This window comes from Kogia breviceps, chromosome 19 (assembly GCF_026419965.1).
Source record: "Kogia breviceps isolate mKogBre1 chromosome 19, mKogBre1 haplotype 1, whole genome shotgun sequence".
NCBI classification, from domain to species: Eukaryota; Metazoa; Chordata; class Mammalia; order Artiodactyla; family Physeteridae; genus Kogia; species Kogia breviceps.
Genome location: NC_081328.1, coordinates 17,149,039 through 17,166,755, shown reverse-complemented (window position 1 = coordinate 17,166,755; position 17,717 = coordinate 17,149,039). Strand labels below are relative to the sequence as shown.

The following is a 17,717-nucleotide window of genomic DNA, read 5'->3' as shown; positions in this document are numbered from 1 at the left end:
AGGCTTTCTAACTTTTGAGCAGTGAGACATTGTTTGCAAAGAAACCTGACTCACACCCCTAGCCCATGGTGCAGAGAGCTGCTCTGGCTGAATGGGGTGGCACCTGGGGAATAAAGTTTGCCACCCACTGGAGGGCATCTCAAGGGTTCCTTCCAGATCAGAAATACAATAATCCAAGTCTTGGCCTAAGATCCAGGGTCTGAGGTTCGGATCCTGGTTCTAGAATCTGGAAGGTGACAATCTGGATCTACCTGCCTTCCATCTGTGGTAGAAAGACTTTCCTTAAGTGACTGCAGATTAGCCCTGGACTATAGGGACTAGGAGAGGTCAAGTATAAATGTGGGCATGTATGCACATCAAGAAAGTAAGACATGGGCTTCCCTGGTGGCACAGTGGTTGAGAGTCCGCCTGCCGATGCAGGGGACGCAGGTTCGTGCCCCGGTCCGGGAAGATCCCACATGCCGCGGAGCGGCTGGGCCCGTGAGCCATGGCCGCTGAGCCTGCGCGTCCGGAGCCTGTGCTCCGCAACCGGAGAGGCCACAACAGTGAGAGGCCGGCGTACCACACAGACACACAAAAAAAAGCCAGTGTGAACTCCTGGAGGTCATGGGGGCAGAGGACGCGGGGAGAGAAAGGCGAGCTGGAGTGACACGCCACACCTGTACACAGCAGCTAACCAAACGATTAGTGCTAGTCAGGGCTATGAATTTTCCCCCAAAACCCTGGGTCCATGCCAGCACGGGGATGAATTGGTGACTTTGCCATAATGCACAGCTGCGATAATTTTAGCCTGGAAAATTGAAAGCATGTGTTCTCCTTAGCCGTTAAAAAAAAACCCAAACAAATCCAAATAAAGATTGGCAGAACATCTCCCTTTAAGCAGTACAACTTTATGTACGTACTCTTTCACTTAGTTTACAAATATTTGTTGCTTACCATGTACCAAACCCTGTGCTAGGCTCTGGGGATGCAGCCATCGCTTCCGATCTATATTATCTATCATAAAGCTGGGCAGAGCAGTGAAGAGACTGGATCTTAAAGTATTTAAACTCAGCCCTGTAATCATTAGCCGGAAGTGAGATGCACGTTGGCTTCAAGCATTGGCTAGAAGCACCGGGCGGAGGAAGGGTTTCCACTCCAGTTCTAGGGCTTCTTGGCTGAGCAAAATAGAGTGATTTTACCTCTTTGAACTGCCTATAAAATGGGGGTGTCAGCACCCACCTCATAGGAATGTTGTGATGAGAAGAGCAGATAACATACATGTGAACCATTTCTCACACACCTGGACTATGAGACACGCTCAGCAGAGGTTAGTCATTATTGTGACAAAATGCGATGGCCTTGGATTTGGAATACTTTGATGGGGCAGGAATTAGAGAGCAGGGGTCAATGTCTATAAAGACCTCCCTTGGTTTCTGACAAATTATGTGCATAAAGGATAAGGCCTGCCTTTTAATTCTCATAACACTCTGATAGTGTTAGAGCGCAGCCTTTGGGGTCAGACAGCCTGGATGAGAGCCCAGCTCCACCACTTATGACTGTATCTTCTCAGGCAAGTCACTTAGCTTCCCTAAGTCTCGGTTTCTGTATCTGTAACAGATGGAGAGTAACAGTTGCTGCTTCATGGAGTTGTCGTGGGGATTAAATACGGCCTGCACAGCACAGGCACCTGAGAACTATTGGCTATCCGGTCCGAGTCCGGCTGTCTGAACGGGCCCCCCCTCTCTGAGGATGGATGCACACAGAGCAGAGAGGGAGGAAGGGGTACAGGCAGGTCAATCAACTCAATCCTGGAGATCAGCGATTTGATATGCGGTGACCAGAATACCCTCTGCTCTGAATCAGTGACTCAGATAGAACAGTGCATGTCATTTGCTTTGCAATACAGCCCCACACCCTCAGGTTTAGTTGGAAAGCCCCCGTCTGCCTTTACACCATCTCCTTCTGCTCTGGCACCACTGGGAAGGGACACCTGCACTGTCTTTCCGCTGGGTGTCATCTGCTTTGGGCGAGGCCTGAGTCATCTTGAATCTATGTCTGTCCTCTAGATTACTGGCACTCCCATCTAATTAACTACCAACTGCAAGTGTTACAAGCATCTTTCCTGTTCCTCGTCCTTAACCACCTGGGTCTCTGAGTATGCAGGTATGGAAAACGTGGCTCTAAATCCCCAGATGTCGACACTCAGAGGTGTGTCACTGGCTAAGTAAGTCTGGCACACAGAGATGTTCATCAGACCTTTTTTCAAGGATGCAGAAGGTGCTGGATTCTGGGAGAAGCTGGCGTGAGTGCTGTCCAAGGGGGCCAAGTTTTTAACCTCAGCACAGGAGTGAAGGAGACAGCGCTGGGCCAACCTCCCAGGCTGAGGGTACACGAACTAGCAGACCAGCCTCTCATGGGATGGGGGCGTGCGGTGGGACCCTTCCCTCTTTGATTCCTGAAGTCATTCCATTTACTTCTAGGCTCCCTGCCTGCCCACTGTTTACAAGGCTGACGCTGCCCTGCTCTCCGGACGACAACTTCAATGCCACTCAGACAGGATTAAGATCTTACTTAAACGTACACACAAAGCTCCCCGGGGCACAGCTGTCAGGGGGGAAGAGCTGAGGCAGCAAACGTTGTAAAGAAAAAAGCCAGCAATAAAGTTGGAAACATCACAAGGGAGATTCCTCTGTTCAGAAGCCCAGTTGGTGCAGACTTTTCCTGCAGAAATCTGCTCTGCTCTCCCCACCTCATCCCTGTCCCCCTCCCCTGCCACTGGGGAGGGGGACAGGGCGCTGGCCACTACCCTCAAGACCACCAAACCTGCCACGTGGGCTGAGTCAGCCAGGGCCCCGGACTCCTCCAGCTGGCACGAGTGCTCACTACCTCCTAGGCCAGACTCTCCCCGGCCAGCCGCAGGTCAATCAAGGGCCGGCCCAGGTAGAGGCAAGATCCCCCTTAGGGTACAGGTGCTGGCCTGGCCAGGGGAGGTGCCTGGCCCCACCCACTTCTCGGATCTCACGTCCCTCCCTTGCACGGTTTATTTCATCCTTCACCTCACTCGGCCCTCCTCACGCCTGGCAGGCAGATCTCATCAGTTCCCTCTTAAAGCTTGCCAGGGCTGAGAGAAGGTAAGGCGTTTCCCCAGGTTCGCCCAGCTGCAACACGGCAGTGTAAAGACTGAAACTCCGGTCAGTCTTCCTGCTCCAAGTCCTGTGCTCTCCCCTCCTTTGTCTTCACATGCCTCCCTCTCTGGGTGGCAGTTCCCTTCCCAGTATCCCCAGGGAAGTGGGGAGATTTGCCTGGAGGACAATGCTAGTAGTCAGGAGCCTGGATGGTGAGGGTCCTCTGGAAGCTGGGGCTTGCTTGACCTCATGGGGTCTCCTAGCCGCCCTGGGGAGGCTCACCCCTGGGGACACGGGGCCCACCTGCCTACCTGCCACGACACCAGCCACATAGACAAGCGCAATGCGGGTTGCCCCGTGCACCATCTCCAGGGGTACCCCCACCAGCAGCTGCAGCACCGCGTTGAGTCCCAGGTGTTCTATCCTGTACAGAGAGATCACATTCATTCATCCATTCATTTAGCACGCCGAGATGCTGGGGATCCAGTAGTGAACAAGACCCTAGAGCTGGGAGTTCCCTGGTGGTCTAGTGGTTAGGATTCAGTGCTTTCATTGCTGTAGCCAGGTTCTCTGGACCAGTTATTTTCCCACAGGGACTCTCGATAGAGTGTACTCACCCCGCATGCATGAAGATGTACGTCAGGTAACGCCAAGCCTGTGCTCGGAGCTGTGGATGGTAAACCAGTGCGTTCTTCAGGTATCGTGGATGGGTTACCTGCAGCACAAATTGGTCCAGCGACACCCCATTATAGAGGAAAAAGGCAACCTGGGTGAGAGCACAGAATGAAGAGAGCCTCTTACTAGGTATGAAACTGCCCAGGAACCCCTCTTTTTTTTTTTTTTTTTTTTTGCGGTACGCGGGCCTCTCACTGTTGTGGCCTCTCCCGTTGCGGAGCGCAGGCTCCGGACGCGCAGGCTCAGCGGCCATGGCTCACGGGCCCAGCCGCTCCACGGCATGTGGGATCTTCCCGGACCGGGACACGAACCCGTGTCCCCTGCCTCGGCAGGCGGACTCTCAACCACAGCGCCACCAGGGAAGCCCAGGAACCCCTCTTGTGCTGACATTTGGAATCCCTAAGGAAGCTGCCATCTTTCCTTCTCAGAGAAGGAGGGACATCCCTACGACCCGAGCCAAGCTAGCTCTGCACCATCTCTTACCTCACTTCTCTTCGATTATTTTGTGTTAAATGTTCACAAAATGGTCTCATGGCCTCCGCCCACATTTCCTCGGTGTTAAGCAGGAAGGGTTTGTAGGATTTTAAACTTTAATTCTGATAATAACTCACATACCCACTTGGGGGCTGAGGTAATTCCACATAAGTTGATTAAAAAAAAAAAAAACTGCGGTAAAATACACATAAGGTAAAATTTACCACCTTAACCATTTTAAGTGTACGGTTCAGTGGTATTAAATACATTTATAATGGGCAACCATCACCAACATCCATTTACAGGATTCTTTTCATCTCGTAAAAGAAAGAAAAGAAACTCTATACCCATTGAACGTTAATTCCCATTCCCTGCCTCCCCGCCCCTGGCAATCACCATTCTGCTTTCTTTTTCTATGAATTTGACTACTCCAGGGACTGCATATAAGTGGAATCATACAGTATTTGTCTTTTGTGATTGGTTTCTTTCACTCAGCATAATGTCGTCAAGGTATAGCTGTGTTGTAACACATGTCAGAATTTCCTTCCTACTAATCCTCTGTATGTTATCTACCACATTTTGTTTATCCATTCATCTGTCAATGGACACTTGAGTTGCTTCCACCTTTTAGCTATGGTGAACAATGCTGTTATGAACATGGGTGTACAAATATCTCTTTGAATCCCTGTTTTCAATTCTTTTGGGTATACACCCAGCAGTGGAATTGCTGGACCATGTAATTCTGTTTAATTTTTTTGAGGAACTGCCACTGTTTCCCACAGTGGCTGTACCATTTTACATTCCCACCAACAGTACACAAGTGTTTCAATGTCTTTGAATTCTCACCAACACCTCACATAATTGTTCTTTTTTTGGCTGCACTGTGTGTCATGTGGAACTTCCCTGACCAGGGATTGAACCTGTGCCCCCTGCAGTGGAAGCGTGGAGAATTAACCACTGGACCGCCGGGCAAGTCTCACACAAGTTAATTTTAAAGATGACTGATGTGTATTTATTTAAGCCCTAAGAGAGTATTTATTTGAACTATTTTTTCCTGGAACTCTTTTTCTTTCTTTAAATCTTATTGATTTATTTGGTTGCGCTGGGTCTTAGTTGCAGCAGGTGTGCTCCTTAGTTGCGGCTCGCCAGCTCCTTGGCTGTGGCATGTGAACTCTTAGTTGCAGCATGTATGTGGGATCTAGTTCCCTGACCAGGGATAAAACCCAGACCCCCTTCACTGGGAGCATGCCACCAGGGAAGTCCCCTGGAACTCTTTCTAGAATGCATAATTCATGTCTCTAGGTTCTTAATTTAAGGATGTCTCAGGTATTGATCTGGGCTATAGGAGTGATGTCTTCTCCAGTAATTGATAGGGGTTTTCCTCCTATACTAAATGGTCCCAAATTCTTGTGTTTCTGTACGACTCAGGTTTGCTTTTACATTTTCTTTTGTCCTCTCCCGCAATGCCTGGGTGTCAGCACGTTGTTGACCAGGTACTACAACGAGGTTCTTACTTCCTATTGTTGGTTGGTAGGGGGCCCCTTCTAGTAGCTTCCCACCATGTTCACTCTGTTATGGACTCAGAAAACCAGGTTACTAGAACTGTATGTAAAACAAAAACCTTGGGCTTTAGTATAAGGACTCTGAAACAGTTATTCCATCATTTTCCAGTTTCTTCTAGATTGGTGGCTCGAGATTACACAGCTGAGGTTTCTGAAAATCTGAAACCAATCTGGACACAAGATCTGGCTCCTCTGGATGACCTTGGGCCAATTATTTTAATTTACTCGTCCTCAGTTTCCCCATCTGGAAAGGCGGATACTAATTCTTACACTTCCACGGTGATCGTGAGGTTTAAAAATGATAGAGCACGTTAGGAGCAGGCATGCACTGAGGGAAGGCAGCTGTAATTAGTGGGTGGCCAAGCCCTCCTGGGCTGAGTCTGGGAATGGCTCAGGCCTCCCAGCAGCTGGATTCCCGGGGCTCTCTGGGAGCCGTTCTGTCCACCTAACACTGTGGGTACAGGTGGCCTGGGAGCAAATACAGCTTCCAAGACAGCTTATTATTACTGGTCCTCAAATAGAAGTTAATAAATAGACCAACACAGTAAGTGCTTGGAAAACAAGTCCAAGAATATCTCAGAAAAATCACAACTTCCACATGTACTTGGATGAAGCCAGAACAACAGAGCTCTAGCCTGCAGTCCAGATATTATGATTTAGAAAAAAAGAAGAGGGAGGCCATGAAGCATAATGATCCTGCAGTTTGATTCGGCAGGAACTTTACAAGAACATATGCAGGGGTGGTAAGCAGGCCCCTGGTTCTGTAAGAGAAACGATGGAGATTATAAAAGGCCCAAGGGAAGCCAAGCATCAGTTCATTCAAGAGCTGGGGTTGGGGGGCCCGCTGCTTCTTGGGCTTGAAGAGACGAAAGCATTCAGGGTTCCTCATAGAGGAGCGCTGATTCAGAAGGTGGTACTTTGGATTCTGCTGCATAAGCATGAGACTTTTAGAATAACAATAGGTATGGATGATTTCCTAAGGGGAGAATGTTCTTGCAAAATATGTGAAGCCCACATCTACCTGTGCATATACACTCCCTCCCATATGTATTTGTGCAATGCTTTTGTGTTCAGAAAGCACCACCTGCCGTTCTCTGGCTCTAAATAGGGGAGTCCTGTGGGAAAAGGAGGGCAGGTCTGGTTATTCCTACTTTACAGGTGTCCCAGGGGAGCACATGACTCATCCTCGTTACTCACTCCAGGAGGAACTAAAAGAAGGTGTCTTAATGAGTTAGCCTGGCTAAATCCCCCGAATCAATGAACTACTGACATTGTTTTTGCTGCTGTTGGTTTTGGTGGAGGTGGTCACAGGGGGATTTTGCTGCAGGGCGTATTGCTTAAAGTAATGATCTTTGTAATCTCCCTATGGTCTGGGGGTTATAACAACACCTGCGTGCCCTGTAACAGGGCCTGACTTGCAGTGACTTGCCCTTCCCCTCCTGATCTCAGATATCCTCTTGACCCTCCAGCAGCCTCTTCCCCACCCGCGTTCTTGCCTCCAGCAGCGTTACTGTGATCATGAACCAGGGCGGTGGGCAGCAGGTGTAGCTGTCGTAGTACCACTTCCGGTCAATCTCCCGGGGCAGGGTCTCATATGCCACGTGGCGGATCAGTCGCTGGGAGAGGTTCAGCCCCTTCTCCTCCAGCAGGGCCTTGCTGCAGAGCCTGCGGTTGCCCTGCAGGATGGCCTGGCGGAAGCTGTTGGACCGCTTGTTGCTCATCTACACGGGAAACAGGGAAGGGGAGGGGGGTCAGAACCGGAGTCTCAGGGGAGCCCCATCTCGTTTTCCTAGCCAGCACATTCCTTAGACCAGCCAGGCCTGATTCTACCTTCCTCTTTCTTCTGTAATAATAGTGAACAAGAAGTTAAATGTAATAGTTAACAAGAAGCAATATTCACTGAGCTCTTATGTGTCAGGGGCTGTTCTAAGCACATCACAGCTTGGCTCACTGATGCAACTAGTCTACCTGCTAGATAAAGACCACGAATATCCCCATTCCACCAGACAGGAGACCAAAGCATAGAGAGTTTTAGGAATCCATCAAGTTCAAACCCAGTAGGGCTCCAGAGCCTGTATTCATATCCACTATACCTCCCTTCTACCCACCTGTCCATCATCCATCACAATTTCCTGAGCAACTACTAAGCATCAGGTGTTGCCAGACATGGGGATACAGTGGTGCTCAAGACAGATAAGTAAACAGCAATAAGTAACAGTTCAGAGTGAAGGCTGCTGCGGGAGCACACAGGAAAGAGTCCAACCCGGTCCCAAGGTAGTCAGGGAGGGCTTTCTGAAGGAGGTGGCATGAGTGAGAACTGAAGGATAAATAGGGGTCAGCATCCTCGGTCGTCGGAACCAGAACCCGAAGCTGTGCTTGTGGAAGGTCATCAGCCCTGAGTGCCTCCAAGGGAACTGTGATGCTCAGGGGGCCCCAGGACTGGCCCCTCCCCATGCACAGTCCTGGCTGCCTCACCCAGCAGTCAGCCTGACCCCCAGAGATCAGAGGCAGGCGGCCCTACTGACTTCCAGCCTCCCAAGGCCTCTGTTACCTCCCACCCACCCTCCACGACCATACTCTAGACCCTTCCTACGGGGAGATGTCCTAAAGACACAGCTCTCCCAACCCCAGAGCTCACAGCGCCACCCAGGGGCTGCTCTGTGGTTGCTGGGTGGGGATAATCAACATATTCCCGGGACTGTGGGCCCAGCAGGGACATCAGGTTAAAACTGAAGGCAGGAGTCCAGACAGGGCTGGGGAGGTGAGCCAGCCCAACCAAGGCACATGGGTTTGAAGCCCTGTCAGGGGGCAGGGAGCTGGGGAGGATTTGGGTTCAGACCAGGCCAGGTGGAACAAGCCTCCATCTGCAGTGCCCCGTCCCCTCTCCTGGGTTCTGCACACACCTGAAAAATCTGGCTTAAGCCTCTCCCATCCAGCAGGCCTTCCTGGATGAACCCCTTCCAATGACGCCCTATTCCCATCCCCTCCACGCCTGCAAAGCTTGGGTCTGGTTCTTAGTGGCTTGGTGGTTCTGTAAATGCGGATGGGACTTGGGGCTCCATGATCACCACAAGCCCCAGACAAGACCATGTCATCAAATTAGTTTGTAGCCGTCCTCTCCCCCAATCCCTGGGTGTGTACATGCACATGTGCATGTACCACACATATACTCACAAACAATACATCTGCAAGACCCGTGGTGGGAAGGAGCTCAGCATAAATACAGGAGAAGCAGTGTGTACACACATACACACTCACCATTCACCGTGCCCCGATGTGCCTAGAACTGTGCCGGGCACAGCAGCAGCCATGGTCTCTGGACTCACGGAGCATACAGGAGAGACAGACGCGTAAACGGCAGCAAAAGAGGATGTCATCTTCGTTATTTGGTGCGTAGTATTATCCCCCACGTCATAAAGACAAGGATGAGAGCTTGGAGAGCATAATTAATTTTCTCAAGGACCCACAGTTAGTAAATCACAGAGTCAGAATTCAAATACAGATCTGCCTGACTCTGGAGCCCATGCTGGCCCATGTGGAGCTTTTGTGCCAATTAGATAACAGATCCTCTCCTTCCAGGTGGATGCACCCATTCCAGGCCTTGCTGAACAAAGCCCAAGCCAGATTTCAGTCCCCATTCCTCTCTCTGCCCGGCATCCTTGTGCAGTCCACAACCTGCACACCCATACGTGACAACCCTGGCCACTCAGCTGTAATGCAATGTGGTCTGTGCTAGAAGACAGGCCTGTGCAAAGCACTGCGGGGGCTCTGGGTAAGGTTGGTTCATTCTGCCTGGGTTAGGGTGGGAAAGGGCTCACAAAGGATGCAGAGGAGTTATCCTGGTGGAAGAACATTAGAGGCAACAAAAACTTTCAAACACTTCTTATTTAATCCTTGCCACAACCCTGAGGAGGGTCTCCTTTGGCTTCATTTTACAAATGGGAAAACCGGGGCTCAGTTTTGCCACTGAGTGGCAAAGGCAAGAGCCTGTCACAGGACCCAGGCCCACCTGACTCCAGCCCCTGAGCTCTCTGCCCTGCCCAGAGCTTCCCCCCTGGTGAACCCCTTCTTAGTCCTAGCCTCCAGGGCAGCCCTACTCACAAGAATCCAGGCTATGGCTGGCTGCTCCAGCTCAGAATTCAAATAGAGAAATCTCGATGGTAACAAGTAATCTGCTGTTGCGAATTCACACAGACGACTGCACGAACCCCCAGCTGGAGAGAAGCAGCTCCCTGGTCCAGCCACGCCCTCACTCCGCCCTGGGCTGAGCAGGGCATGCAGCAAACACGCTGGCACTGGGGCTGTGAACGAGCCGAAGCAGGCTCCACTCCGTGGCCTGGTCTTTGCTGGCACTGCTGGGTTCCCAGTCACGGGGCTCACCTCCACGGCCCATCCCATGAATCCCAACTGTCCCCAACTCCTCTGCTTATCTGAGCTCTGCACCCCCGCCCTCTGGGAGATCTGCTCCCTGGGTCCACTCTGAACTGCAGGTTTCTTCACCACTAAAAGCCCTACAGCTGCTCCCTGCAATCACACTAACCTCTGGGCAAAGGCAGGTCCTTAATCAAGAGGCAATTAAAACAATGCCAAAGCCCATGCATCCACATCAGAGAGCAAACCTGGCACGATGGCAGGTCCTGGCTCCTCCATCACTGATGCTTTTGAATTCCAAGAGCCTGGGGTCTTCACACCAGTCATTTCATGGGTGACAAGAAGAGAGGCGACTGTTTCCATTTCACCAATAGGGAAACCAAGTGGGGCCTTCCGGCCTCGTGTTCACCCTGCCAGTTCATGCAGCTTCTACTCATGCGCCATCCACCCCACAGAGGGATGTTTCCTGCTTAACCCCACTGAACCCCACTCCAATCCCGCCATAGTAGCCCCCGGAACAGCACAGCAGTAACCCCAGTGAGGAGGAAGTCCCGACTCCAAGACACCAGACCACTGGGCAGGATTCACGGGCCTTCCGTCTCCAGCCCCTCCGACAACCCAGGACAGCTGCCAGCAGGTCTGACGAGCTGCGGCCTTCACCCATGTGCCCCGTTGCTCCCGAAAGGTCTGCCCTGACCCTCCCAACATCCACTCCCCAGCTCCTCTCCTGCCAACGATAACCTCCCACCTCCCAATCCCAATCCCTTGTTTCCATGGAAATGACCCCACTCCCAGCTCCACGGGTGGGCACTGATTGGTTTGATTCAATTAGCACAACCTACTGACCCAATCTAGGCCAACTGGAGGAAGGAAATCCCAGGCCTCACGTGGGATCTACCATAGGAGAAGTCCCTCTCCTCCCCTGCGTGGTGAGGCTTGGCGGGGGGGCGCGGGCATGAGGGCTGGAACAGCTGCAGCCACTTTGCTGCCACGATGGTAGGATCTGGAATTGCCTGGGCCTTTTTTGAGTAGTGCTGACACTGCAGAAAGCAGAACTGAGAGATAAAGAGAAATTGGGTCCTTGGTGATTTCCTTTCACCTGCTGAAGCCTGGACTTTTTCAGTGTTGCAGACCAACAGATCCCATTAATTATCCAAAAGGATCCTCTAAGCCACACCCCCAAACAGGCCTCTCCCAGTGGCGAGGGGCCCAGAGCACTCACAAGGTTGACAAAATCCTGGTAGCAGATCTGCCCATCCGCATGGCTGTCGGCGAGAGCCAGGAGCACCTCCCTCTTGTGCGGGTCCAGCTCGGAGCTTTGGCTCTCCAGGAGGCTCCGGAACTTACATGTGCTGATGTAGCCCGTGTTCCCAGGGTCAAACTGAGGGAGAAGCACACACAGCAGCGGGGTCAGCAGGGCTCCGTCCCCCTCTCCACACTGCCCCGGGTACCCCATCACCATCACCACTCACGGCTCCTGTCTCCAGCCCTCTGCTGACAGAGGCCTAGGGGGCATCTGGGATGTCTCCAAGGCCCCCAGGGGAAACATCCAAATAGTGCGGACAACCACTTACAACCCTAGAAGGCCCTGGAGACCTCTGAGATCGCCCAGTGCGCCCCTGTGGTGCGTGGAGAAGGGAAACGGAGGTTCAGAGAGGTTATTACTCTCTGCCCTTACTCCTGACCCCGGACAAGGGGAAAGAGGAATGAAAAGGCGATGAGTAGAGGAAGATGAAGTAATCTGGGGCCTGGGGTAGAGGGACTGAGCGGGGACAGCATGAGGCCCCGGGCAGCGGGGAGCACTGCCCGCCAGCCCCTCTCCCACGCCTGCACCCACGTACACCCCACAACCTGCACACAGGGCTCCTCAAAGACACTATGCTCTGAGTGTTTGATTGTTTTTTTGGTTTTCTTGATTTTGGGGCCATGCCACACAGTACGTGGGATCTTAGTTCCCCGGCCAGGGATCGAACCCGTGCTCCCTGCATTGGAAGCGTGGGGTCTTAACCACTGGACCACCAGGGAAGTCCCTGGTTGGATTTTTGACGCTGCCCTTTTCCCTCTGCAGCCTTGCACACGTGGGCGCCTCTGCCTAAGACTCCCTCTCTCCCCTCATCTCCCCGGGAGACTCCGACTCACCCTTCCGACTCCTCAGATGTCCCGCGTCCAGGGAGCCTTCCCCCAACACATGATCTGCTCCCCCTGCATATGTCAGACAGCCCTCTGGCCTCCACCCTGCACTGGCCTCCATTTTCAACTCCTTGCAGGTTGGTGCACAACTTACCCCCGGGGCTTATAGCACAGAGCCCGGCAGAGTCGGCACTCCGTGAAGATTTGTTGGGTGAACAGGTGGATGTTTGGGTGAAAAGACAGGTACCCATTTTCCAAGGAAAGGCTCACAGGTTCAGTTAGAAAAGGGGCTTATTCATCTCCCCCGGAGAAGCCCATAAGCTTTCTGTCACCCTTCCATCGCCTCTCCTTCCTTGCAGAACCCAGTGTCCCCGCTCAGCACACACTAAGCAGCTGCCAGTTTGCCCAGGGAAGTCCTGTTCACAAACCGCGTCCCCACATGAATTCACTGCACACGGAGGTGCTGAGGGTTGCTGAGATTTTAAAAGGCAGACAGACGTTGCGGACGTCCGTGTGTGCATGACGAGGGAGCCCGAAGACCAAACTCACCTCTCCCTCTTTTCTGGATAAGGTCAGTGAAGACTATTTTTGGAAGGCTGATGCTGTGCGCAGCCTGTCTAAGACAATCCAGGAGAAACAGCCAAGAGTCACAAGTCATGACTCCTTCAATTCTCCCCAGAACTCAACGAGAGAGGACCTCTCTAATGAGGCCTATTTAAAAATCTGCCTGTGTACCCAATCCTCCACCCAAAATACCAGATTTCAGGGATGACACCTCTTCAGTTCCCACCATCGAGTACTTCAGGAGACTCACCTACCCTCTGTTCCAGAAAGATCTTTACGAGTAAAAACGCCTAATATTTGCTGAGTGTTTTCATGGCGCCAAACATCACACCAAGCACTTCATGTAAATATATGATTTCTTTGACCTCCTACCGCGACCTTATGAGCGGGTCCTATGATTATCTCCATGTCACAGGTGAGGAAGTAGAGACACGGGAGAATGAGCACAGAGAGGTTAAGTGACATGTCTGCAAGTGGCAGAGCCAGGATTCCAGACCCGGGCAGCCCGGCACTGTCTCTAACCACTGGCTGCCGTTGACCGTCAGCCTCCAGGGCCTGCTCTGCTGCTCAGAAGCCAAATGTCAAGGGTCAAAGAGGTGAGTGCAGGCCCGGGAGTCGAGGGGGCTCCAGGAGCCTCAAGGGCCTACTCTACACAGATTTTTAAAGCAGGAAAGAGCTCTAACAGCAACAGTTCTGATCTCCTTATAGCTCAGACAGGAAATGACGCCCGGAGTGGCAAAGTGGTGACGGCAGCTAGGGAGGGTCTCCTTCTCTGCCTGGGACCCCTCCCGTCCCTACAGGCTGGCACTGGCTACAGGGACTCACCGGCCTGGCCCCTGCCTGGGCCCGCGTGGCCCTCGTACTGGGTGGGCTGACATGGGGGATGAGAAGCAGCCCCGAGCCCTGGGAAGATCCCCTGGTGAGCAGGGCAGGGCGCAGTGGGCTGTGCACGGCAGGGAGCCTCTGCTGCCCAGCCCAGGGAAGGAAGCCAATCCCTGCCCCCGGGGAGGGGGGGGGGGGGCCCATCCGAGACTGGGTGGGGCCGCGCAGTGGGGTGGAGGCGCTGGGCTCAGGCAAGGGCCCCTCTCCCTCATTCCAGCTCCAGACAAAGAACCACCTGCTCCCCTGCTCTCCCTCCCCCGCCACAGGGCTCCCTGCTGTCGTCCTAGTGACAGGGGCTGCCCTGTGGCTCCTCCCCCTACCCCCCACCAGGGCCTGCCAGGCCTGCCCCTAGCACATTACAGGCTCCAGACCGCAGAGAAGGAGCTGCAAGCAGGCCGAGCCTCCCTCCTCTGCCAAAACTCTACCTTTCATGCCAGGGCCAGACAGCCTAGACAATGGATGGGGGGTCATCGCTACGCTAATAATGAGGCCTCAGGGATGAAGGAGGGGGTGGGAGAGGGAGGGAGGGGCCAGCTGCCTGGGCTCCACAGATGTACACGGACACCTTCCAACCACCACCCCGGACACCTGGGAAGATGAGGGCAAGAGCCCCGGCTGGCAGGGGGCAGGGGGCATGGGGCACGGGGCGGGGCGGGAGGCGGGGTAGTGCAGAGAGAGGGAGTGAGGGGGAGACAAAAAGAAACACACAGAGAGGATTCGAGCAGAGGCAGAGAGAGGTGGGTACCACTGTCCTGATGGAGCTTCAAAGGAGGCTGCGAGCAGCAAGGCAAAATCCCACTCTGGTCTCAGCCACTTACCAGTTTGTGTAATTTAGGGTAAACATCTCGAGCCATAACTGCCTCAGCCCCAGTCATCAAGCAGGGGTGAGCGTGCCCTCGGGGTGTGGTGCGTTGAAGCAAACGCAGGGCTGTGCTCTCCAGGGCCCAGGGCCGCCCGGACTCAGTGTCCGGCTCCACTTGCCTCACTCGAAGCGAGGGGGGAGCAGCCCTGCCATGGAGGCTTGGCCGACCCTCCTGGACACCGTTCCTGCCTTTGGGCCTCCTCAAGGGCAGCTCTGGGGACAGGATGATACAAGCACCGTGGTTTGGAGCTTTGGGGGAAACAAACCCTACAAATGCAATTTCCTTGTCAATAATGTACTGAAGGCCCCGAAGCTTCCCGTCCTGGGTGCTCCATGACCCGGATTCACCCACTTTGGACGGGGGGAGGCTCTTGGAATGAGGTCTAGGCTGGGTGGGTTGGAGACAACCTGACCGGGGTTGGTCTGGGGTGGCAGGGCAGCTGGAGGAATGGGGTTGTGAACAGCCGCAGGCAGGGTGCCCTTGGGGAGCCAGGAGCATCCTTGCAGCTGCCTCCCTAGCAGGGCCGTGTGTGTGTGTGTGTGTGTGTGTGTGCCACGTCCACATTCAGCCAGGAGCATCCTTGCAGCTGCCTCCCTAGCACTATGCAGGGCCGTGTGTGTGTGTGTGTGTGTGTGTGTGTGTGTGTGTGTGTGTGTGTGTGTGTGTGTGTGTGCCGGGTGTGTGTGTGTGTGTGTGTGCCACATCCACATTCAGCCTGCGACCCTCCCACAGCTCCCGCCCACCTGCCTTGGCCTTGAAAAGAGCTTCGAGACTCCAGGGGCGCTTAATCCCACCAGCACCCAGCCCTCTGGCCCCTTAATCCTCTAGGTCGCCAGTTCTCCCCAGCCCCGGCGCCCCACACATGCTCTGCCATATATATATATCCCATCTCCCACCCTGGGCCCCCTCCTGGCTCACTTATGACCTTGGATGCAAAAAGGACCCACCAGGGCTTCCCTGGTGGCACAGTGGTTGAGAGTCTGCCTGCCGATGCAGGGGACACAGGTTCATGCCCCGGTCCGGGAGGATCCCACATGCCGCGGAGCGGCTGGGCCCATGAGCCATGGCCGCTGGGCCTGCACGTCCGGAGCCTGTGCTCCACAACGGGAGAGGCCACGGCAGTGAGAGGCCCGCGTACCTCAAAACAAAAAAGGACCCACCGGATTCTCTCTGTACTGTTGCCACCTAGGGCTCTTCCCCTCCTCTGGGGCAAGGAGTTGGAGGAGAGTTCTGGAAGGAACCCCGGCCCCAGCTGCTGTGCCATCTTGGGCAGATCACTCACCACACTGTCTCACTTTCCCCATCCACCACGTAGTAGGAACTCTCCCTTCTTGGGGCGATGTAAGGTGGTCCGTCCCCAGCCCCCCTGTGCGTATGGTATGCTTAGGTATGCAGGGCTGGGGAAAGAGACATCCACAACCCACACAGCCCGTGGGGGCAGCTGATCTTCAATTCTGCATCCTTGCTCGGTCAAAGGGCTGATGGGAAATTTGGAATCAGGATGAGGCAGCTCACACTGGGGGGGCGAAGGGGGGAGGTCTGTGCTGTAGGAAGGACCTGGTGACACTGGAAAGAAGGACAGCAGGTCAGGAAATTATAAGTCACGATCCAGGAGAGCTGAAAGGAACCTCAGTGGTTTTCAAACTGCTCTGCAGAGTTCGAGGAGCTGGGGGACTTCCGAAGCCCAGCGAGGCGGGGCAGGGGGTTGCCAAGTGGCCCCATTCTGAGTTGTTTTCTGTGTTGGCCTTCTGCATAGCACCTGGTTGAACAGCAACGATGATGGCTGTGTATGCAGAATACCTGCCAGGTATCAGGGGGCACTACCTCATTGAAACCTCAGGTCACCCCTCTATGTCCTGGTTTGTCTGGGACAGTCCTGGCTTCTTACACCTATTGTCTGAGCATGACATTTTTTTTTTTTTTTCTTTTTTGGCTGTGTCTGCACAGCTTGAGGGATCGTAGTTCCCTGACCAGGGATCAAACCCATGCCCCCTGCAGTGGAAGCGCAGAGTCCTAACCACTGGACCACCAGGGAAGTCCCTGAGCATGATTATTATCAGTGCCCCTTTCACCCTCAAAATCATCCCAATTTCGAGAATAAATTATGTGGTCCCCCAATTTAAACCTCGCAACAACCCTACAAGGTAGGTGCTATTTTATATGGGAGAAAAAAGAGGCACCGAGAGCAGACTTGCCCAAGTTTGAAGAGCTGGTCATTGGTGCAGGTGGACTCACATCCAGGTGGGTGGGCCCAGAGCTTGCACTCTCCCATCATTAGGATGCTGTGGCTAAAAGGGGTTCGAGAGACCCCAGTTCAGTCCTCCCATTCGTTCATTTAACAAATATTTGCTAAGGATCGACTACGTGTCTGGCATCACACTCGCTTTATGGACGGGGAAACAGGTGCAGAGAGCAAAAGAAACTAGTTCAAGGTCACAGAGCAAGTTAGCGGTCAAGATGGAAATAGTTCAGGGTTCCTCCATAGTGGTTGGCTGGTCCAGCATTGCTCTGCCTTGTTTTTCTCTGTCCTGTTCTGTCATATGAAATATAACTGGCTCAGGGTTTCCCGGTGTATGTTTTGTGGAACACCAGGCCCAAGATGGCGCATGAAATAAGGGTGCTGTGGTTCCAGAAGTTTGGGAAACCCTTTTGGAAGGGCATGATGTATAGAACCACATTAAAGTTTCTTCAAGATCTTACAGTGGAGAATCCTGTCTGATTTTGTTCAGCCCAAGCATTTCCCAAACTTACTGGGTCTTTGATCATAATATTTTTTCACAGCAACACTCCATGGGACACAATCTGGGGAAAATGCATGAATCCAGAGAAGAGTTATTTTTCCCTTTTGTGAAACCAGGCCCCTTTGTCAGTGGTTCCGAACAGCCTTTCTTTCGCCTCCATCTCATGAGTGGCACAGGCCCTCGAGGCAGCTGACACTTTGTCCGGAGTCCTCCAGCCGAGTTAGAAGTCTGAAGGATCCAGGCCCCAGCCAGAGGGTTGAGGAGGGTGCCAGACCCCGGCAGTGGCCGAGGAGGAAGTGACGGGCCTAATGGGCTGAGCTGAGCTTCCAGGGAACCAAGCCCGCAGGG

At 53.4% G+C, this 17,717-nt stretch overlaps 1 protein-coding gene across 5 annotated transcripts in view; it reads right to left on the bottom strand.

Annotated features, from left to right (window-relative positions):
• The window catches only part of RHBDL3 (rhomboid like 3), a 41,483-nt gene that overhangs the window by 16,948 nt on the left and 6,818 nt on the right, over positions 1-17,717 (bottom strand). For 3 of the 5 annotated variants that reach the window (XM_067021275.1, XM_059047890.2, XM_067021277.1), the window contains exons 3-6: positions 11,412-11,570; positions 7,315-7,539; positions 3,725-3,873; positions 3,419-3,531 (exon numbers count right to left, since the gene is read on the bottom strand). In XM_067021275.1, the coding sequence (XP_066877376.1) occupies positions 3,419-3,531; positions 3,725-3,873; positions 7,315-7,539; positions 11,412-11,570 (646 nt within the window). Of the gene's footprint in view, positions 1-3,418; positions 3,532-3,724; positions 3,874-7,314; positions 7,540-10,437; positions 10,502-11,035; positions 11,046-11,411; positions 11,571-17,717 lie in introns of those variants that run through there. The other 2 variants (XM_067021278.1, XM_067021276.1) reach the window with 2 other exon arrangements.